The sequence below is a fragment of the Aphis gossypii genome, unplaced genomic scaffold (genome assembly GCF_020184175.1).
Source record: "Aphis gossypii isolate Hap1 unplaced genomic scaffold, ASM2018417v2 Contig00762, whole genome shotgun sequence".
Classification (NCBI taxonomy): domain Eukaryota; kingdom Metazoa; phylum Arthropoda; class Insecta; order Hemiptera; family Aphididae; genus Aphis; species Aphis gossypii.
In genome coordinates this window covers 2,908-26,772 of record NW_026083269.1, presented here as the reverse complement: position 1 = coordinate 26,772, position 23,865 = coordinate 2,908, and the positions used below count along the sequence as shown (strand labels likewise).

Genomic DNA, 23,865 nt, shown 5'->3' with positions numbered 1-23,865 from the left:
ACTAACGACTATGCTATCGGAACAGATAAGCGGTGTGCTAGACAATATACGTGCGGACTGTACGGTGTCTGAGCACGAACTGAAAAAAAAAAAAAAAATACAAAAATACAAACCTAAAATAGATTTATTCAATATGGTTATCAGTGTAGGCTTAAAAAATAATGACAGTTTTTATTTTTATCTCGATTCTTATGTATTTTTGTTTTATGTGTTATCGAACTATTGTAGTATCGTCCTAGTGGCCAGTTCATAGTGTTCATACTTCATAACATATAATATACAGAATATTTAATTTGTATCCCAATACCCAACATATTTTTCCATTTTCATTTGCTACCATTCGTTTATTAAATGTTGTTTAAATTTTAAAAATTTTAAAGAAGCCACGTATTATAGTGATTGTATTTGCGATGTACAGTTTTATATGTTTAAATGTAGAAATATACTACATAGTGACTATCCTCTATGATAAATATCATTCAGATATTTTAATATCAAATTTGGACTAAAATGTATATTAAAACAAAAAGCGATTTTAGTTATTTTGTTGTAATTTAAAAATTGTATTTGTGGTTACTTTAAAGCTTAAACTTTTAAAATACATTATTATATTTTATACACACTTATAGAAATAAAATACGTATCTTTTAGTTCTTAGTAGTTGATATTTTCATGTATTTGTTACACATATTGATTTATACAAAGTACAAACATCTACAATTTTAAATTAGATAGGTACCTAGGTACCTACTTATTAAGTTATAAACAATAAAAAACTGAAAAAAAATAATATAATCAAGAAAATATTCACTTTGTTTAAAGGTTTACTTTTTAACATTGCTCTCAGTATTTTATTTTATCCCCCTTTATTTGAAAACTCGATAATTAATACTGTTGATAGTTGCTTGAAAAAACTTATAATAGGTAAAATAATTCAATAATTATATGATTTTCGTTATAGAGAAAGCCAGGTAAAGTTCGAAAGAATTTAAAGATTACTTTAAAAATATCATTACAGGTAAATACTATAAACTATAGATTAGAGACTAGAGAGTTTCGTCAAATAATCTAACAGAGATTCCGAACTGTATATTATTTACAAATAATATAAAATGTAAAAACCATGATAATATACATGTCACATGATAACCATAAGTCCATAATATATATTATGTTATAGACAGACGAGGATCTAGATTCTAGAAATAAAAAAAGCGAACTGCTAGGTAGTTGAATACATTTACTTCTAGTTGTTAAAACTTAAAAGTATAGATTATAGGCATTAAGTTTAAGTTTTTATAACGAACACAATATTCATCAAACATGCATGTTATAAAATAATAATAATAACAAATTTTAATTAACAAAATTAAATTTTATTGCATTTATTAGGTATATTATAATAATGAGGGCCTAACAAGGGTTTAGCCCAAAACAGTTTTTGAAATGAACAAATTAGTTTTGATTTTTTAACCAATTTAACCTTGTTAACTTTTTACTAAATTCAGTCAAGAACTCAAGAGTCAAGACTGATAAAATAGTTTTGGTAGTCTACTCGACTTAACTAAATTGACCGGTTTAATCATTTAGGTCGATTTGACCGAATTAACCGATTTGTACGTTTTGGAAGATGAAACCGAATTGGCCGTTGACCGATTTAACCGTAATAACCGAATTCGGTCAAGACCGAATAAGGCAGTCGCGGTTTAACCGGTCAAAACCGGTTTGGTTGACCGGTTAATAAAAAAATCGGTCTGACCGAACAGCACTAGTGGAAGAGTACTTCGATGAGCCCAAGGATTTTAATATTTCTAGAATATTCGGTAGACCATAAGCTTCATTCTCAGTAACCTCATTTAGTTTACGAAAATCTACGCACACTCGCAATTTTTGTTTTCCTTCCGCATCCTTTTTCTTTTTTACTACTACCAGTGGAAAATTAAACGGTGATACGGAATCGCGTATTATATTCGCTTCCTTCATCTCCTTCACATGTCTTTCAATTTCGTCCTGGTACGCATGTGGTAACTTATATGGACGTATGTTAATCGGTTTAACGCAACGCGGTGTATTCATTTTGTGTGTCAGTAGCACTTAATCGATCACCTTCAAAAAAAAAAAAAAACAAATCGGAAAAACGACAGCATAAGTCTATTATGTTATCGCGTTCTCCCTCACTAAGATGATCCGTATTAATAGTTTCTTTTATTTTTTTAATTTTATTAACCGATTGATTCTCTTCGTTCGCGATAAAAACGTTATCGTTTGTAAGGTTTCCATTTTAGATTACTATTAATTATAAACGGTTGCTCGGATATATTTATGATATTACTAATTATTTTATCACCTCTGACTGGGCTGAGTGGACTGATACTATTAGCTATTATTACGTTTTCATTAATTTCGTGTTTTTTTTTACCGTTATTAATTTATGATCGATTTTTTCATCGGCTTTAATCTGTAATACACAATTACTTCTCGGCGGAATAATTATCGTATTATTATTTATTTTTTCTGGTATTATTACCACTTCTTTATCCCAATCTAACACAACTTTATTTAATTTTAGAAACGTTATGCTTAATATACCTGCTTCGGGTATTGGGAAATCGTCTTGCATAATATCGAATTTAACCACAAAAGATTGTTCGTTAATATAAATTGGAATAACGACTGATCCTATTGTTCCTACTGGGCTTGCATGTATTTCTTTAATATTTTTTTTATCTTTCTCGTTTACAATTATGTGCCCTTTTAAAGTTGAAATTTTAATTATGTCCGTATATCCGTATATCCGCTATCAATTAAAAATTTATTTTCGTTTTTTACGAATTTATCAGAAAAACACGTTATGTGTTCGTGATTTATGGACGTTATTTTACGTACATTATTATTCCCAGATTGAATTTCCTCAATAGATCTGTTTTCGTTATTTTCATTATTTTCCTCCTCTAATCTTTTTTATATTTTAGCTTTCGACACTCGCTAATATCATAATTAGTTTTTTTACAGTATTTGCAGAATTTGCTAGAATATTCTTTTTTAATCTCGGTACTTGTACTTTGACCGCTGTTTGGATTAATACAATTAGGTAATTTATGTTCGCTTGTCCTACATTCGTTTGCGTAATGACCTAATCGTTCACAACGGTGGCATTTTATCGAACTTTTATCTTTTATAATATTTTTATCAAATGTATTTTTATTATTCTGGGACTTATTTTACCCGTGTGCACTGCCAAAATACTTGGTTGTTTTTTCTTCCTCCATTGCGTGTAAAACTGCCTCCTCAAATATTTTAATGTTACGCGCTTTTAATATTATACCGATGGATTGTGATATGCCTGCTATGAATAGGTACGCTTAGTGCGTGCGCTTGTATTGTTTGTGCTATTATATTAGCCTCAGCGTTCGCTTTATCTACCGTTAACGCGTGTGTTAATTCGTGTGCAGTTTTTTTCGATTCGTATAGAAAACTCTTTAACCGATTCCTTTGTATATTGCTTCATCTGACTCAGTTGTACCTGTAGGTACGAAACTGAATGCGCTAAACCGAAAACGGTTCTAAATAGTTTTTTTAATTCCTCCCAAGTATGGATTTCTTTATATCGGACCACCTCAAAAGCGTTATCTTTTAATTGAGCTAAAATAGCTTCCAAAACAGTTGGTTTTAAATTATCGGAGATATTTTTAAAAATGAATTCTTATTTATTTTCAAAAGACGCTAAATCTGATTCTGATCCTCCCGAGAAAGAAGGTACTAACTTGAATGCCCATCAAAACCTAACTTTTCTGTGTTAACTATTTTGAATTTTAGTGTTTCCGGGTTATAAGCTACAATTTGCCAATTTGTATTTATACTCTCAGACATACAAAATATTATTCATATGACTTACATAGATTTAGATTGCATGTTTTTGAAAACTGTTTTGCCCTTGGAAATGATATAGAAATTCCGTCCTTCCTGAACTGCCATGGGATTTATTTGACTCGAATGTCCTCACTGGACTCGCTGCGTGCTTGTATGCTCCACAGAACTCTTCCTTCGACGTGAGTGATGAACGTGGTCTCGTCGGTGGGTCACAAACTACTTTTTTGAGCTAGTCAAAAATTTTCGTTTGATGAAGTATGACCCCACACCTGACACCAAATTTTATGTAGTAACCCGTCGCTCTCACCGCTGGGTTGGTACACGCTTCTTTTACGACGAGTGCACGTTCACTGTTACTTGGAGTGGAAGAAGTTGGAAAGATGTGTATAATAAATATTAAGACTTTATTGATTTATAAACGTTAAGTTACAACTGTTTATTGCACTGTATCAAATTAATTAATATATTTATTATAACAAGAAGTGTTTCGACAGAATAGTATTCTACCGGAGAGTAAGTGTTGTGAGAACGTCTCCCTAGAGGCTTCGGGTAAGCATGGGTGCGACGTTGTGTGTAAGACTTGTAAGACTTTTCTGATCAGAGCGCGTGAATGGCTCCTATTTATATGGAGACATGCCCTGATTAGGATAGGATGATTGACGTTATAGAAAACTGTTATAATAATCTAAATCGGTGTTTACCGATGAGAAGGCCCGATGAGTGGCCTATTCCGGTGGCGTGATGTTGTGTTTGACCTTTTGCACGATAGGCTTTCCGTAACTACGTCAGCTTACTAAATATAGTAAATACAGGACAAGGATACTCACAACTCGAAGAGTTTTCTGCTGCAATGAACATGCCTAATATGTCGAACAAATTATATCAAGATTGTCATAATAATATTTTTAAACACCTCGATGATTTGGCGTGGAAAGAAATGCTCATTGCTGAATAGAAGCTAAATTAGCGATAGAAAAAGGTAAAGTTGATCACTTAGGACGACCTAAAATTGCAGTAGTTGCTGATGGCGCTTGGAGTAAGCGATCTTATAAAACTAAATATAACGCACTGTTCGGAGTTTTAAGTAAAAAATAAACTACATATTATTATAAAAACATAATACCTAGTTATATAAAATTATAAAAATTAAATATATTCGAATTATATAAAACATATAATAATTATAATATTGTATAATATATGAATAAATATTTATATTATATTATGTGATATTTGTTAACAAAATATATTTAAAGGCTTGTATTATTGGTGCAAAAACAAAAAAAGTTATATATTGTGTGGAGTCAGAAACAAATATTGTTGTATACGTCAGTTAGCTGAAAATCGTAATGAAAAAACACAGGATCATGTATGTTTTAAAAATTGGAATTCAGCCTCAATCGCGATGATGGAAGACGATATTATTGTTGAAGGGTTCAAGCAAAGTCTGCATATGCATAATGTTATATATTCTCAGTTAATAGGTAAGTATTATTTAGTTTAGTCAAAAAAAAAGTTTGTAACTTTTATTTGAGTACTGTATGTGTGTATGACATTTATGATACATAGAATAAAAAACCAAAAACACTTTTAAATTTCAATTGTTTATAAACAACTCATAATACATAAATTTCAAGTTACTGGTTTTTTAAAACAACAAAATAATAAAACGTAGTATGAGAATTTGTTAATTTTACTTTACCACAAAATGTTTGAAAATGTATTATTATTATTACATTTGTATTATATATGTTTTAGGAGAAGAAAACCTTGTACCTGATTTAAAAAAATATGGTGTTTGGAATGATATTTGTAGATCCCGAAATCTTCTAACCTATCATACCGAAAGTTTAATGTATGTTTATAATAATAATTCAGCTGAACTTTATAACTTATTGCGTGCCAGTATCAGATTTGAATCCAAATGGTTATTTTGAATGAAAGTTAAACTTAATAACGAATAATGTCTTTATTACGTATAAATGAAATACATGTAACAAATAAAATTAGTGGCTGAGTGTCGTTAAAGTGCTTAGGTGTTGATAGCTTTGGTACATCTGCCGTTGCTGATCTTCGGGCTCCCTTATATGTTGTGGTGCGTCTCTTGTTTGTGTCGAGTCGTAGCTCTCTGGGTGAAACCAAGTGTCCTTGTAGTTGTTGTTGCAAGTTCGGACCCGGATTTGATAATGTACAATAACATTGTGAATGCATCATTAGTGCACTTTAATTATTAGTGCGCTTACTATCCCGACACGTTTCATGGTTATAGTAGCATATGCATCTCCCTCGATACGAGGCATGGTCATACTAACTTAGGCTGGATATCTCATAGATATCTTATAGATATCTCGTAGCTCATAACACCTCCCCATAAAAAAAAAGGTTTATGTCTGCAAAACAGAAATCTTTACTATTTTTTCTTAAATGCACTCAGTTACACTTACAATTTAAATTTTACATTGGTAACTTAATAATAATGTTAGTTATATCAAATGTAAATCAATTGAGAATACAATATAAAGTATATTAGTATAATATATATTATTTATATATTTTTTTAATATTTGAATCTCTTTCACCTTGATTATTACAATTAAAATAATAAAATAAATTCGTGAACAATTAATTAATATTACACACGAATGTTACGTTCTACCCACTAGTGCTCTGCACGGTCCAAGTTATTGTGGACTGGACCAGATAATAATTCATAGACCGAAACTAGACCAGACTGAATTATGATTTAACAATGTGAACCGAACCAAACCGATTTCTTTTGTTTAACATATTGAGCAGACCAGACCAGACTATTTCGTTTTTTAAACAATTAATAGACCAAACCGAACCGACTTAAATTTAAGTAAGACCAGACCGGACCACACTAAAATTTTTTTTTTAAATTAGACCGAGTTGGACTGATTTTTCTCGATATTAAGACCAATCCGGACCACTTTTTTTCAATTATTTCATTACAATATCATAGTTTTCTTTTATTAATACTTATTACTTACATCATCAGCGTTTAAAAAAACTTTGGTCCGCGGACTCCTGGGGGATAGGTTGGTTTATTTTCTTTGCATATACCGTCAAATGGGGTAACATTGGCCCACTTTTCGTACTTTTTTTTATACATCCATGTAAATGTTGAGGAAATGTTTGAAAAATTTGGTACTTTATAATTTTTTTTAGTAAAATATAGATTAACTATTTAATTTTATAAATCACATTGGCATTTTTAACAACGCATAAACCAAAATTTTTTTTCAAAATTTTGGGCCAATGTTTCCCGCACTTGGGGTAACTTTGTCCTACATTTAAAAACTAACTGTGAATCGTGTATTTTCTGACTTGGGTCAATGTTATACCATACTAGTATATATTACATAATACAGCAAAAAAAAAATAACAAAAAACCTTCATTACCAACTGTTTATTGGTAAAATTAATAATAATAATAATAAACTTTAGTCTCAAATTAAATTAATTCAACTTGTATTTTTTCTAGGTAACCCCCTAATGAACAATAGTATTATAAACAATATTAAACAATTAATAAACAAAAAACTTATATAATATAATAACAAACTTCAGTCTCAAAGTAGGTAAATTTATGTCTTATTATTATTATATAAGTAGGTAACATTCTAATAATATTACTGTATTATAGAAAAAAAAACAATATTAAACAAATAATAAAAAAAAAACTTACATAATATAACAACAAACTTCAGTCTCAAAGTAGGTAAATTATATGTCTTATTATGATTATATATTATGTAGGTAACCTCCTAATAATAAACTGTATTATAGAAAAAAAAAAACAATATTAAACAAATAATAAACAAAAAACTTACATAATATTATAATAACAAACTTCAGTCTCAAAGTAGGTAAATTATATGTCTTATTATGATTATATATTATGTAGGTAACCTCCTAATAATATAACTGTATTATAAAAAAAACAATATTAAACAAATAAATAAAATAGCAATTTAAACAAAATCATCAAGTTCAGAAACTGAAAATTGATTTCTTTTGGAAACAATCTTGGGAGGATCGATCTTCCTTAAGACATCTTTCCATTCATACAGTATAGCATCTTTTTTTTCTGGCCACCTCCAGAACTTAAATGTTCTAAACATACAGTCTACTATGGGCCCCTTTTCAGATAAACTTACAATTTTTCCAGGATATTTATTTTCATTAAATAGCACTATGACAAAGTCATCAATCTTCAAATCATTTTGGTTTAATTTTACTTCATCATTGGTATTGATAATTGGTTCTTCATCTGAATTTGAGTCTAAGTCAAAGTCACTGATTTCATCAGAATGTATCACAATTGCATCTAGTTCTTCATCAGAAGAACTTGTGGATAATTGTCTTTTTGTTTTTATAGATTTTATGGTTTTATTGGATTTCATAGGTTTTGGATCTTCCTCATTAATTATGACATCATGAACAGTTATACTTTTTCCAGCTGGTACCTGCAACTTTTTTCTTCTTTTCACATTGCCTGTGCCAAGATAATCAGATCGTTTGGCTTCCAGCTGTTCTAGAAATGCTTCACCTATTACATTATTGTCAACTTCAGTTAGATTATGTGGTAGGCGATCAAGTAGAGTTTGTTTATTTAAAGGGTAGATTCCACATTTTTTAAAACCTGAAATTAAATTTTGAGTTTTATTTTCATTCAATTTATTCATAAGTTCTTTTAATAGTGTTGGAAATAAATCCTTAGGAATTGTTGGATACTTTGAACCAGATTTCGATTCTTTCCATTGTGTTAAAATACTTCTCCATAGTTTCTTCATTGGACCGAAGAAGGCCACATCTAATGGTTGGGTAATATGAGTTGTATTTGGTGGTAAACATACAAATTTTATATTATACTGCTCACAGAGTTGAAGAACTTTTACACTAATATGTGAGGATAGGTTGTCACCTATTAAAACAACAGGTCCGTTTTCTTGTTTTACTTCTGTCAAAAAACTAAACTCAAACCAATCTTCAAATGTCATTGAGTCAAACCATCCACTTTTTGTGCGATTATAGCGAACATGTTCTGGTCCACCTTCGGTCCAAGTTGTCCACATATGTTCAGCCTTGTACACCACATAAGGTGCAAGGCATTTACCCTCTGCATTGCCACAGAACATCACTGAAGTTGAGCTCTTACTAAAATTACACATTTTTTCTACATATTTCATTCCTCGTTTGCATATAACTTTTTTGTTTCCGGGATCATCACTTAGATTTGTTTCGTCATAGTTCCAAATTCTGGATGGTGGAACATCTTTAATTACAACACTTAGATTATCCATGTATGAATTTATTTTCATTAATACCAACTTGAGCTCTGACTCTTTTTATGTTGGAACTCATACGAACTGATAGATTCTTATGCCGACTTAAGAACGATTTAGTCCATTCATACCCTGGAAGATTATTTTTAAATTTGTTTATTTTAACTCCTTTTTTATCCAGGTAATTTTTAACACAAATTCGAAAGTCAAATTCTACAACTGGAAACCCGTAATCTGCTAATTTTATCAAATGTTGTTCGAAAGCTTTTTCTTCTGTTTCTGTAAATGTACGAGAGCGACCCACAGGTTTTGGGTGACTTCCTTTCAATTTATTTTTTATTGTGGATCTTGGAATACAAAAATGTGCTGCTGCCTCACGCTGAGTCATTTGACGTGAAATTATATTTTGTATACATTCTTGTAAGGCATCTGGAGAATAATCTACATATTTTCTTGTTCCAAGATTTTTTCTGGGTTTTCGTGGCATGTTTTCTAATAAATAAAAACCACAATGGCTTAGATTAAAAGATTTGATAAAATAAAAACAAATAAATAAAACGCCAATTAAAATAAAAACTACTATAAACGATGTTCACAATGTCAAACACAATTTGAAAATGTATGTTGTGTAACTTTGGCCCAACTTGATTTTTGGGCCAAAGTTACACAAAAGTATGGGACAATGTTTGACCAAAATGATAATGCAATATTATTCAATATTTTAACAAAGTTAGTGTTTTTAAACCACTATATCCTATTTCTATAATACATTTTGTACATAAAATTAACTTACCTAAGAATTTTAATGTTAGATGATACTTGAATAATGACAAAGTAGTCACGTATAAATTTGTTGATGTTTTGATTACAGCTTTTATCAATTTCACTAAATGAAGTTGTGAACGATGATTAATATACTAATCATTAAATATTGAAACCACTATTCCTACCTACAGTTTGGTACAATTTTGAAGAAATTACATAAGATAGTTCATCTGTTATGGCATAATTAAACTTTTTCTTTTTTTGGGCCAAAGTTACACTTAAGGGCTAATGTTACCCCAGTTTACGGTATATATATATATTTTTTTTTAATTTTGTTTTATTATGACATTGTGTATCTTCTTCTTATTTAAAATGTGATATAAGTTGTTACATTTATTCTATACCTTATATTTTAATTAGAGTTTATAATAAATAAATTATGCTAAAATTACTGGGAAAATAACTACAGTAAGGTACAGCAAAAATAACTATTAATTACTTTTCACTGTTACACCTGCCATACGGTTCTTTAGATTTATTGGTTAAAATAAAGTAGATTTGAATATTGATAATTTGTGTACAAATTGTATGAATATTGAATAGAATATTGAAAGCCTTATATTGTGTTCTTAAGTAAAAAATATGGACTTACATAGTAGGTAAGTCAAACTGATCATAAAACTTGTCCCTCGACACTAGATATCAAAATATTTTGTTACCTACTGTACTTAAGATGTTTTAAAAAACTTATTAGGTATTTAGGTACCAACCAAACAGTTTAAATAAATATGTTTTTTTTTACCTATAGCTGTACTATAGTTTTTATAAGCTATAAATAATATATAAATAAATAAACAAGTACCTTAGACTTGACTAGGTATACAAATGATTGTTATTTAGATTAAGTATATTTCAAAAAAAAAATATAGGTATAATTATATTTCAAAAAAAGATTTACCTAATAATATATTTAAGTATAAAATAAAAAAATAAATACAACGCAGAGTAAGCTTAATGGGGCGATAACACATCAGTAGTTACTAGTTAGTACCGAAATTAACAACATATAATTTATTAGCTTTATACAACAACAACTATTAACAGAACAATTAACACTAATACATTATGATTCCTAAGTGGGTTAGTGGCAAAAAAGATGATGGTTACTTTTGGGAATAATAATTGTTTAAAAACAATATAGCATCCACTGTTGATCCATCCAGACAACTTCTACGCTCTTCAATCACTACCAGCTACGCTGAAAGATCTTTCGCTACTAGCACCAGAAGCTGGAGTAGCTAGTATCTGTCTTGCCAGTTTTGATAAATATGGATACCTGGACATTTGTTTGGACCAGAAATCTAGTATATGATTATCACCCACATCAAAACTTTCTTCTCTATAATTTTCTAACTCTTTTTTATATCTCTCATGAATATCATGATCTGTTAGACTGTCTTCCCATTATGAAAACATGAATGGTGATGGTCTATTTGAGTCATCAAAATTTATTTGTATAATGGTAGTAGTATTTAATTCGTTGTCTTTGGTTTCTAACTCTAAAAGTTTTTTTCGATATGTTTTATTATCTGAGAATGTTTACCAGAGTCTTGAGAAAACATTTTCAGCATTTAGAACTTGGGCCAAAGAAATACAGCAACTTCATGTTCCTCGCTAAGTTGAAATGTTGAGTCTAAAATCTCCAATGCTCTTTCTCCTAATATTTACATTATACATTCAATATTTAATTCACCATCATCATTGGAAAGATTCTCAATGTTGGCATATTTCAATAAATTATTTTTAATTAGGCATTGTATAATGCCACTTTTTGTATGGTTGGTTTTTTGTCTCTTTCGAGTTCATCAGAAGCATTTTTAAAAATCTTCAAAAATTCAATGAGATTTTGTAGTAGTTTGATATTTATATTTTGAATGCGACCAAAATATTCATCATGGATTCTAACTATTTCAGGTAAAGTTTTATGGGCGGACTGTAACATAAGTAAGCGTGTATTCCACCTTGTTTTAACTTCTTGAACCAAAACTGTAGATAATTCACTATTCTTTCCTGAACTTTTCATAAATTTAACAAGAGTTTTACACTCTGTCATTAAATTTATTATTGGCTCCAAGGGCTTCGATCCATTATCATTTACTTGTGATAAAAACTTCAAATCAAAAATATTTCTCAACACGGTATTAATCAAATGTGCACAACAATTAAAACGATTATAGTTTCTAAGAGCATTGATCATATTTGATCCCTGATCAGTGATAAAAGTTATGTGTTGCATTAAATCCAAACCATAATTTTTGTCAGCATCCTCACATAACTGAGTAAAGAATTTACTCATACATTTTTTTATATTTTCATCAGTTTTAGATTCTTGGAATGGATATTGACTGGTGTATAAAAGACGATTATTTAAAACCCAATTTTCATCTATATAATGTAGTGTTATAGACATATAATTATGATTTTTTTAGTTGTCTGTCCACATATCACAAGTTGAACTACAATAATTATTTTTAATCAAACTGTATATTTCGAAAAATAATATTTTTCTTACATCAATTGTTGTTTTGATTATATGCCTAGAGCAGTAGTCGAATGTGGTATAATATCATTTATATCCGAAACTCCATACTTAGCACCAATGTCCAAAAAAAATTGGCCAATTTCAAGAAAACCTTTATCTTTGATTGCCATCATAGGTCGTAAATCTAGACTACAATACTTAATACATTTCTCAAAGTTCTTTACATAAAAGGCAAGCTACAAAATCAGTGGTAGTATGATTAGGAGAATCTTGATCTTCAGAATTCGGTATATTTTCGGCATAACTACATTAAATTTTGTCCAAACTTCACTTTTTCCATTATGTGGAACAAGAACGAATTCATCGCTGCCACTCAACAACTTACGTTTAATTGCAATTTTTGAATATTTCAAACCTGAAAGATGATCTTCTATTGAACGTGAATCAATAGATGATACAGCAGAAGATGCTAATGAAATAGTTTCCGATGAATTTTCAACTAAATCATCTAATATTTGTGTACTTGTACTAGGCAGTAAAAAGTCCATTGAGTGCTCAGAATTTGATATTGGTGAAACTGATTTACTGTTTGAATCAAGCATATTTCTAATGAATTGAAAATCATTCGTGATCTAAAAAAAATGTATTAATTAAAAAAGTGAATTTGTGTACAATGTTAAAATACTAAGTGTACATCTGATATTAAAGATGTAATAAAAAAAAAAAAAAAACATAATATAATAGTATTTTCATTTATAGGATTGGCAAATTGTATTATAATTTAAACCACAAAATATACTCAGATGGGTGTTTATATATTTACATATTTGATGTTATGAGAATTATAAACACAATGTTTTAGAATTATTAGTGGAATGATAAGAATATAAAAAGTTTGTGTAAGACTTTTGTCACAATGAAAAAACAAATATGTACATTCTACATATTATAAATTATATTTAATAAATTATTTAAATATCTATAATTCAGTTACCTTTTTCTAATATTAGTATACTACAACATAATGAAATAAAAATAAAGGTTCAGAAATTGGGTATCTTTGATTTAAATATAACTAAAATAAAAAAAATAATGAATGATCCATGTTTGATGAGAAAGCAGGTAGTAAAATATTTTTACTTAATAATGTTTAAGGTAATACACTAATATTTTGCATAAATAGTTACTAAAAAATTTATTTTTTCCTTATGAGCTATTGCCAAACAATATAAGTTTTAAAATCGTTTACCAAGTGCAAATTATAATATATAGAACCTCAACAATTTAGGCAAATTTATATTAAGCATACTCAATTCTTAAAAACATTAAAGGAGTATGATAATTTACTACTATCAGTTAAGTAAGAGAATTTTAGGTTTTTACATATTATATTTAATGGCCTTATGCAGGGCAACAAAGATAAAAATATGTGGACAATTTATCTTTTATAGAGTTCTTAGAAAAAAATGTATTTTGTATATTAAACCATATCCCTAATAGCCAAAATATCCTCCTGGGAAGGTCTACGGACAGTCTTTTGTGACCCACAGACCATCAATAGGAGTTTCCTATTCCAGTCATAGACTGTACGGGAAGGTCTTTTAACGGTCGTTAGACTTCCAGATGTCCGAGTTCCGACAGTCCTTCCGACCTTCCCATCGGGAATCAAACCGAACTCAACTCCCATACAGGTCATATTGGTACCTAAATGAGTTTTGTTTGGGTCGTTATAATACCTTAATCACGCCTATTTGGGTTAAATTGGTTCTAAAAATGGTCTTATTTGAATACTATTTGGCTCCCAAACTACATTGCCGTTTTGGTCTCAAAACAACAAATACCTAGAACCCTGAAATTGTCAACACACTTCCCGAAACAACTCCAAAAGCCACCTATTTGTGGCATTTTACTTTTTAGTTCCTGTCGTTCTTGAGGGCAATGACGCATATGTGGGGGAAGCTTATACCTCATAACACCCAGAGACCCCTTAAAAAAATATAGGTTAAGAATTTAAACTAAAAAAACCATAGATAATATCTATGAAAAACACTTTAGAGAATTAAGCCCCTCCCCTGACATTAATTGCTGTTTTCGCCATTGAGTTAATGTGTAAAAATATTCCTATTTTAACCTTTTATTATATTTATATATATATATATATTTTTTAACTATCTATTATTGTGAATTGTGTATTTTTTTGACTTTTGATTGGTAATTTATATAGTTTTTATAAAATAAAAAATTAACACACAATATTATTTTTTAATTTTGTTTTAAAATCTATGGCATCTCTCTTACCACAAAAGCTCACTAGTTCTTCATCTTAATACTTACACCATATCTCTATTTTATATATATATATATCTATATATTTTATTATATATATATATATATATATATATATATATATATATATATATATATATATATAGATATATATAATTAATCCTATAACTTTGACATTTTTCTTTGAGGTCCACCACTATTATGTTTATTTCAGCTACTAATAGTACTTGAACATAATATTATGGACATCATCCCCACCACACATCTTATAAAATATTAATTCTTTTTCATCATTCCCTATACAGATTTCACACATCCTTTCACTACTTCCAAGAGTCATTTTTCTAAAAAGGACGGCTCTCCAAGCTTCTAACTCACTTTTTCTAGGTTTTCTCTTATGTATACACCAAATTATATATTATTAAATATTCAAATAACTAAATATGTATATTATTTTAAACAAAAGAATTAATTAATACGTGAAAAATACTATAATGTATCATTAAGCATTGTTATAAATAAAATATTTTAACATTTTAATGAAATATTACATAATAATATAAATATAAAATGGATTGCATTTTATTAAATAAATATTATAATAACATTTTTATTAAAATCGGACATAATTCTTTTTATGCAATAAAAATTAAAAAATAAAAATAAATAATAATGTACTCATATTAATATTAATTATAAAGTGAATATAGACACCGTGCAAACTGACAACTAGCGCTCTGGGGAGATAATGTACATACTAATCGATAGCAACAAATATGCGTGAATCATACATTCATGCAGTAAAACCATTGTGTTGTATTGTATGTAATTCACTACATTCAAATATTACGTCAATTCTGATTGTACCTTGTCTTAACACAATATATGCTGTTTAATTAAATCAGGACTGATCAGTCCTTTAACTCAAATGTGGGTCACATTAAACCTATTTTATCAGTCCATGATCTACATGTGGTTCATTCATACATTTACCTATTTATACATTATTTATATTTTTTTTCGACTACATCCTATGAAAACCTTGTTGAACTGGTGAGATGATAAGCTTTCTAAAGCTTATCAATTTTCAATAGGGACTAATCAATAATCGATTATTATAATTAAATATCCATAAACCACAAACCACATATAGATTATGGTTCATCAGACACTGAACGTCTGAACGTATTGGTATGTTGTGTTATGGCAGACTTAAAAATTAAATGTGGTTTCCAACCAGTCACATATAATTTTATTTTTCCAAATAACAAAGGCAAAAGATTAGTAGAAAGTGGACATTTAATTAATGTTGAAGAAATAAAACCGGCTACTAATCATATTGCACCTAGAATAAAAGGACTATGTATAAGGCAAACTTCTGTGTCTTATGATCCATGGACAGTTATTCTTGAAGTTAGTTAAATCAAAAATTCAGTATTATATATATATCAATTTACAATAATTAAAATGTTTATACTTGATAATGAACACATTTTTTAAACTATTTATTTTAATTTTATGACAAATTCACTGCTATAGAGTATTTGAATACATGTGACTTAGATTTTTTTTATGTATATTGAAATGTTATCTTCTTCTTTAATATATTATTTAGATTGATGGAACTAGAAGAGTTAAAAATACATCTTGTGATTGTCCTGCTGGTGCAGGAGGAAAATGCAAACATATATGTGCATTAATTTACTATATTAATAATGAGCAACTAATTTCTAAAACAGACTTGCCCCAACAATGGGGAAAACCTTCAAAGGCTGGAGAATTAAAATATAAGAAAGGTAGAACAATTCAAGACTTATTCCCATGTAAAAGGCAAAAACATTGTATAGATTATGTAAGTCATAAAGATTTAATTTCAATGCATAATATTTTAAGTATACCGTGTAGCTTTAGCACACTTTTAAAAGAAGAAAGTCTTACTGAAACAGAAAGACAGTGTAAACAAATTTTGAATTCCATCATTGATCAAGTAGAACTAGATTTTACATATTCTTTAAATAAAAATCATTTCTCACTTATATTACTTAACCAAAAAATGTGTTTTATAAATAATACTCCTTTATCGAAATTTCCACTTGATTTTAATGAAAACAGTTTTTACTTTACTAATATTGCCTTATTGGCAGATAATCTTTTAAGTATTTATAATTTAACTATGAGCCAATCTTCTTCAGAAATTTGGAAAACCTCTCGACATTTTCGTATTTCGGCTAGTATTAGGGCACATAAAATTAAAACATGTCGTAATTGGACGGACATAGGTCTCAATAAGCTTGCTAACTCTTTCCTAAAAACAACTGACTTAGGTATGAAAGGTAATATTAATGTTAAATATGGTAATTTAAATGAACCTTTAGCATTTGAAAAATACCAAGAGTTATATGATGATATTATAGTACTTAAGGCAGGACTTATTATCCATCATATAACACCATGGGTGTGTGCTAGCCCAGATGGTCTTGTTATCAAAAATGGAAATATTGAAAGAATTCTTGAAATAAAGTGCCCTATCTCTTGTAAAAATAAACAAATTATTGAAAATGGAGTACCTAATTTAAAATATTTAGAATTTGTGAATAATAAATTACAACTAAAAAAATCTAATGTATATATACCCAAGTTCAGGTATTAATGTATTGTGCAGGCTTAAAATACTGTGATTTATTTATCTATAATAATATTAAACCTGTTTTGTTAACTATTAATAGAGACGAACACTTCCTTAATTCTTTAATGCCCAAAATTGAATATTTTTACTTTCATTTTTACTTGCCAAAATTAATTATTTAAATTTTTAATTGTATTATAACAATAAGTTTTATTCAACATATTTGTTAATTTTTTTAATAATATAAGTATAATTTTTACATACATAATATTATATATTAATATTAATTTAAAGATAAAATAAGAAGTTGTCATATTACACAATAATATACCTATTATTATTTTACTTATTAGATGTTGAAAAAAAATATATGTATCAAGACTTGGTTAACCTGTGAAATATATATTAATCTACCATTATGTAAGATTGGGGGCATAATTAATATAGAATTGCCTTCTTCACAATTTGTTTTAATACCAGGGAAGCCTTTGTCAGCTAAAACCTGATCACCAACCTCTAGCTTAGAAAGGAATCCACTATCGTTAGTAATAAATGTATCACTTGACCGACCTCCATAGCATTTTGATAGGAAACTTATGGCACCATTAGGTGTTATAGCAACAAGACATTTAATGGTATATGAACTCTTATATCTTGAGTACATACATACTCTTTGCTCTACAGTAGGCGGCTGCTCGACTTTAATTTCCGTACAGTCTATAATACAACGACAGTTGGGATAGTTTTTTTTAAAAGCATAAGGAAGAGTTGCTGAAATAGTATCTTTACTAGGCCAAAAAATAAACTGTTTAGTTTTTTTGGATAAAATAGAAAGTATATCAAAAAAAATCCTGCTGACAGTGGTACGATGAATCTTAAACATAACCCCAATAGCTGAAAAACTAATTCCAAGTTTTATTTTCATTAAAAAAAGAAGAAGTTTATTGTAGTTGTTTAAAGTGCTATTAACACCTGTGTCTGGTAACATATTAATCAACATGTTAAATACAGCATAAGAAGTGCCTGTCAAATCTTTCAAAGAAAGTTCACTGTTAATAGATTCATAACCATGAAATTTATCACAGAATAAACAAGAATTATAAGATTCAGAGCTAGGACCACAACATTTATCTTTAACATTTTGTTGTTGTTTAATTATAAAATTGGTTAGAGTTGTTATAGAAGTACTAATGCAATTGTTATTCAAAAAGCAACATTCAAATGAAAAATGTTTTACATCCGTAACATCGAAAGAGACTTGTGTTCCTATATCACAATTAGTTAATGACTTGTTAATATTGAATGATTTAAATCCACTATCAATGGGATTTGAATTAGCTTCAATAACCGAAACAGTAGATTGCCCCACGTTACTACTTCGGTGGCAAAAACGCTTGTATCTAGAGGATTGTTGAAGTTCATTATTTTTTTTATTTTTATATGTTGTTGGAAATATAGTAGGAACATATGCTGGACTATTGGGATGTCTTATTGGTTTATTTCCAACAAAATGATCACCACATATAACTGTAAGGGCAGTTGATGTCCATGGTGTTCTATCATTACTGCAGATACACACAGATACAATAGTATAAAATGTAATAGTTGCATAAAACTAAAAATTAACATTCTCGATGCTTACTTAATTCTTTTAATACTTTTGATCCACTTTTCCTTAAGCTCTTTTTCGTGTTGTCTATTAGGGAAGTTAAACATTTTATGACCTGTTCTATTAGTATTGCTACAATTGACAACACAACACATCTTTTGACCACTTCTCTTTTTATTGTTACTCATTTTTAATTTAAACAATATAACTTGAAAGAATAAAATGAAACAAATAAAAATGCACGTGTGATACTATTATTATGTGTAACAACGATAAACAACAATAGTCTGAAGTCAGAACTAACATCATAGATAAGTTAGGTAGGCACCTAACGCATCATACACATTTCATTCGTTGCTATCAATTTGTTCGTAAGTGGTCCACTACGGCGCGCGTTATTTCATGGTTTGCACGGCGTCTATAATATGGCATATAAGATAAAACTGAAGGGTTATATAATTATGTATTAACATGGTTATTATTATGAACATCCCTTTGATAGCGCTCTTTAGAATGTTTTAGCCATCCAGAAACTGCTTTATTTATAGATGAGACATTACTATCTTTGACATTTTTGAGAATAACTCCTGAAAATATACAAAAAAAATATTTATTTATTATGATACAATATAATATTTTTTCAGATCAAGATTATCACGCTTAATTAATAATTAAAAATATTTTACTTCAAATATTTATCTAACCTGTTATAACTTTAAATATCATAGAGCTCTTAAGTGGTTCTTTTTCTTTTTTGATCATTGGCCCTTTTCCAGTGAGGGAAATTTGCCTTCAAAGATTGTTTGTAAAATTGTAAAACATTTAAGAAATAGCAACAAAAAAATGAATATTATTAATAAACAATAACATTTTATACATACCAACTGCTTACAAAACATTTTATCAATTGCTAATTTATTATTAATATCTTTTAAACAATCAATACTGTCTATGGGAAACCTTCCAAAATTGCATCATCATCATTAATATTTTCATCATTCTCATTATTAAAATGACTTTTTGTAAGATATTTTGAGAATTTCTTCTTGTCTACTTAAGTTTAACAACATTTTATTCATCTTTATGCTCAACTCGGTAACAATATTTACTGTATATTGTAAACTATGTTCTTTGTCTGAAAATTTTTTTAACAAACTTCATAAATTCATAATATCAAATTAATTAAAAACAAAAAAAAAAATTTATAAACAATTAACTATGTATCTAACACAACACAAAATTAGTATATGTATTATTTAATATTATTAATTATCAATAGGTATAATAAATCATTTAGCAATTTACCTTTAGATTTCTGCTTAGCTGGTGATTGAGATGAAATAGCTTCTTTTTAATAGAAATAGTTTTTATGGTGGGCGTTTTGAAGTCAGAAGAAATTAGAAATGGTGACAGTGGCATGCTCAGCATTTGATCTATTTAATAATAATGATCTTTAGAAACTTAAAAATTAATTTAATATATGAATTAAATTATAGAAATTATGTACTTACTATGAAGAGACTATTAATACTTATATTATCCATGTCTATCTTTTGTGACTTAAAAGGAGATTTGGAAGCACCTAAAAATATATTTAAGTTCATCAATTATACAATATTCATACAAATTAGTTAATAATAATGATAATTAATCAAATATTTTAATAAATTATAGAAACTTTGTACACTATACTTACTATGCCGAGGACTATTATTAATATTTATGCTGTCCACATCTATCTTTTTAGACTTAACAGGAGATTTAGAAAACCTAAAATATATTTTAGTTCATCAATTAACAATATTCATACAAATTTATAATAATGATCTTTAGAAACTTCATAATTAATTAAATATTTTAATAAATTATAGAAACTTTGTACACTAAACTTACTATGCTGAGGACTATAATAACTTATGTTGTCCATATCTATCCTTTTAGACTTAATAGGAGATTTGGAAGCACCTAAAAAATTTAAAATACATTTTGAATTATAAAAAAACTTAAATAATAGTTATAAAAACATCAAATCAATAATATTATACTTTTAGCCATATGATTATTCGTTTTATCACCTCCTATTGATGGTTTTAATGGCGACCTTTTAAATGCTGTAAAAATATAAAAATATAATTATTTTGTTAAAATGTGTAAGAAAATATTATTTACAGAATGAAGCTGTGAAACAGCTAATTTTAAAAACATGTTTTCTCAATAATCATTTACAATAAGAATGCTCATTTAAATATCATTATTTTAAAATCAATAAGCCATTTAGTAAACATGGATCACTGGAGTGGTAAACATTCCTTTACCAAATAAAAAAAAAAAATTCTAACATTTTAAAATGTGAAAAATTAAATTTTAAAAAATTAGAATAGAAAACATGTGAGGAAAAATAAAAAAGATTAAGGTCATTTAAAAAAAAAATATTCACAAATTTAATATTATGTAGGTACTTGATTCTAATATATTAATAGTTAATTTTCATTTTGGTTTATACTTAAGGTACAACTAATCTTTGAAAATCGGCTGTTTCAGTGTCCTCATTTTGTACACATGCATAAATTTAGGAAAATAACATTTTAATGAAGTTAATTTTAAGAAAAACACATATTATGGATATATCCATTTTATGTTGTTTAATCAATGATTAAGTGCAGCATATGAATTACCTAAATATTGTAAATATTTATAATTACTATAAGTAAAAACGTACTTTTTGATAATGGCAATGAACTGTAAGATTTTTTATCTGAAGAAGTCTTATAATTGGGGCTAACAAACATTGGCCAATCTGGGACTGCAATATCTTTGTCATGCTGAACAAATTGAGTATCATCTAAAGTATACATTAATACCTACATAACAATTTAGTTATAACCTACAATTTAGATGTTTAGTTTTCAGTAGTCAGTACATATTAAGTTGTAAAAGCCAACAGTCTTTAGTCATTACAAACATATTAAATTATATTACCTGCAAGTGATTTTGAAAATGGATGTTCGGGTAATAGGTAATTTGATAATGAATGAGAAATAGTTGTTTCTTTTGGAGTTGTTTGTTTAACGTTTTTTACAGGAGAAATTCTTCTATGTTTAGCTCTTTTTGAAGCCAATATTCTTCTTTTGTTTTTAAATAATTTTTCATCATATTCTGAATTTATATCTTCAGTTTCCGATAACTCTATAGTGTAACGTGCCACGTACAATCAGTTGAATGATGTCGAATCGGAAAGGTGTTGTGAAATAAATGAACTCTCGAAATTATTCTAAGTGTTTTTTATTTAAAATTATTCTAAGTCCAATTAATTAATTTAATAAAACTTGTGAAAAATATTCTAAGTCCAGGAGACATAAAATATTAAACTGGGTGACGTGAAGGTGCTTGAGCTAACTCTGGTGGATCACGTCTGAATTGTGCCTAATCTGGGCCCCCTTATATATCGTCCAGGGATTCCCGCGGTACCTTCAGGTCCCTGTTGGTCATCTGCACCTGCATCCGCTTCTTCCCACGCTTTGCGTTATCTGAACGATTCGTGCGTCAAACAATATTCCTAATATTCTATCGGATGGTAATTGTGTGCCTATTAATATTTTATACGGGTGACAAGCATACGTGCGATGATCCGTCTTTGACCCTGAACGATGCCGCCACATAGTATAATTTGGTACAATGTACTATTGTCGCTGCGTTCGGCATTATTACGCCGCTCCGCCCGTTGATGATTTATATTAATATGTTTAAGAAAATATGTACTTAATCTCCTGCTCACCTTTAGAATCCGATTATAGTAATATTTTACACCCCTATCATAAAATGTCTGTTGCACCCCCAATGTTAGTTATTGTTGGCTATGGTATGTAGTAATTTATATATATTATATTTAATATAGTATCAGAGCACGTTGCAATAGCAAGCTTTAATTTTTGCTTGGCTCGAATAAAATCATCTTGACAAGTAATAGGTACGTTTAAAAAAAATATTAATTTTTTTTATAGTTTTAAAATATAGATAATATCTATAATATAAAATATAATATATAATATCTTTTACTATATTATAGTACCTGATGAAGCCCAAATTTTAACTATTTTAAATGTATTCCAATTAGATTTATACGGCACACTGTTGAAAATCATTTTATCATATGTTTTTGAGTTAATTTCTGTACGATTTGGAAAATAAGATAGGGACTTGCTGAATAATATCCAATTTTTTGGAACAAGTTGTACACCACCTTTAAATTCCACCACAACATATTTTCTGTTAACATTAAAATACATATTGATGATATTAATGTTTATTATTAAAATATACAAATAAATGAGCAAATTAATTTTTAATATTATATACACTATTAGCTAGGTACCTATATACACTATTTACTGTTATATTGATGTGTACTTTCATCAATTGAAATGTTTGTTGTTTTTAATTTACGTTTTATTGTTTAATAGCTAAAGTTGTGGTCTTTTATCTTGATCTACATGTAAAAGAGGGAAAACTGCAAAACTGTTATTATTACTGAGCATTGGAATACAAAATATTTTAGATTAACATATTTTAATAACCACATATTGGTTCTATGTGATAATTTTGATACCTCGTAAATACCAATATTAGTTGATGAACATGGTAGGGTATACAGAGCTCTTTTCTCTAAAAACTTTTTTCCAATCACAACGTAGTCTTTGTTCTTTGTGTTGTAACAAATATTTTCCATAAGAATAATTTCTCCACTGTTTAAGCCACAACAATTATTAGCCTTATTTTGAATTACTAATTTCATACCATTAAGTTTAAATATTGAATATTGAGGGTCTACACATCCTTCTAATAATGGTCCATTTGTATG

General features: G+C 28.3%; 1 protein-coding gene and 1 pseudogene across 1 annotated transcript; both read right to left on the bottom strand.

Annotated features, from left to right (window-relative positions):
- Nucleotides 1–11,751: 11,751 nt before the first annotated feature.
- Nucleotides 11,752–19,195, bottom strand: LOC114129507 (uncharacterized). The gene is made up of 4 exons (XM_050210188.1): nucleotides 19,041–19,195; nucleotides 17,790–18,963; nucleotides 12,872–13,118; nucleotides 11,752–12,389 (listed from the first exon to the last, which is right to left on the bottom strand). The coding sequence occupies exons 1-4, from the start codon at nucleotides 19,193–19,195 to the stop codon at nucleotides 11,752–11,754; spliced, it is 2,214 nt and encodes a 737-aa protein (XP_050066145.1).
- A 246-nt stretch (nucleotides 19,196–19,441) lies between these two features.
- On the bottom strand, nucleotides 19,442–23,149 carry LOC126555245 (uncharacterized; annotated as a pseudogene).
- Between the last annotated feature and the right edge of the window lie 716 nt (nucleotides 23,150–23,865).

Bases quoted from the DNA above. Each gene is read 5' to 3' on its own strand.
- LOC114129507 (XM_050210188.1), bottom strand. From the start codon at position 19,195: ATGAGTAACAATAAAAAGAGAAGTGGTCAAAAGATGTGTTGTGTTGTC. The intron at 18,964-19,040 runs GTAAGCATCGAG...GTGTATCTGCAG, and splicing joins AAAAGTATTAAAAGAATTAA to TAATGATAGAACACCATGGA. The intron at 12,390-12,871 runs GTAAGTTGTTGA...TACATTATATAG, and splicing joins TTCAAAAATTGCAATTAAAC to ATGAAAATTGGGTTTTAAAT.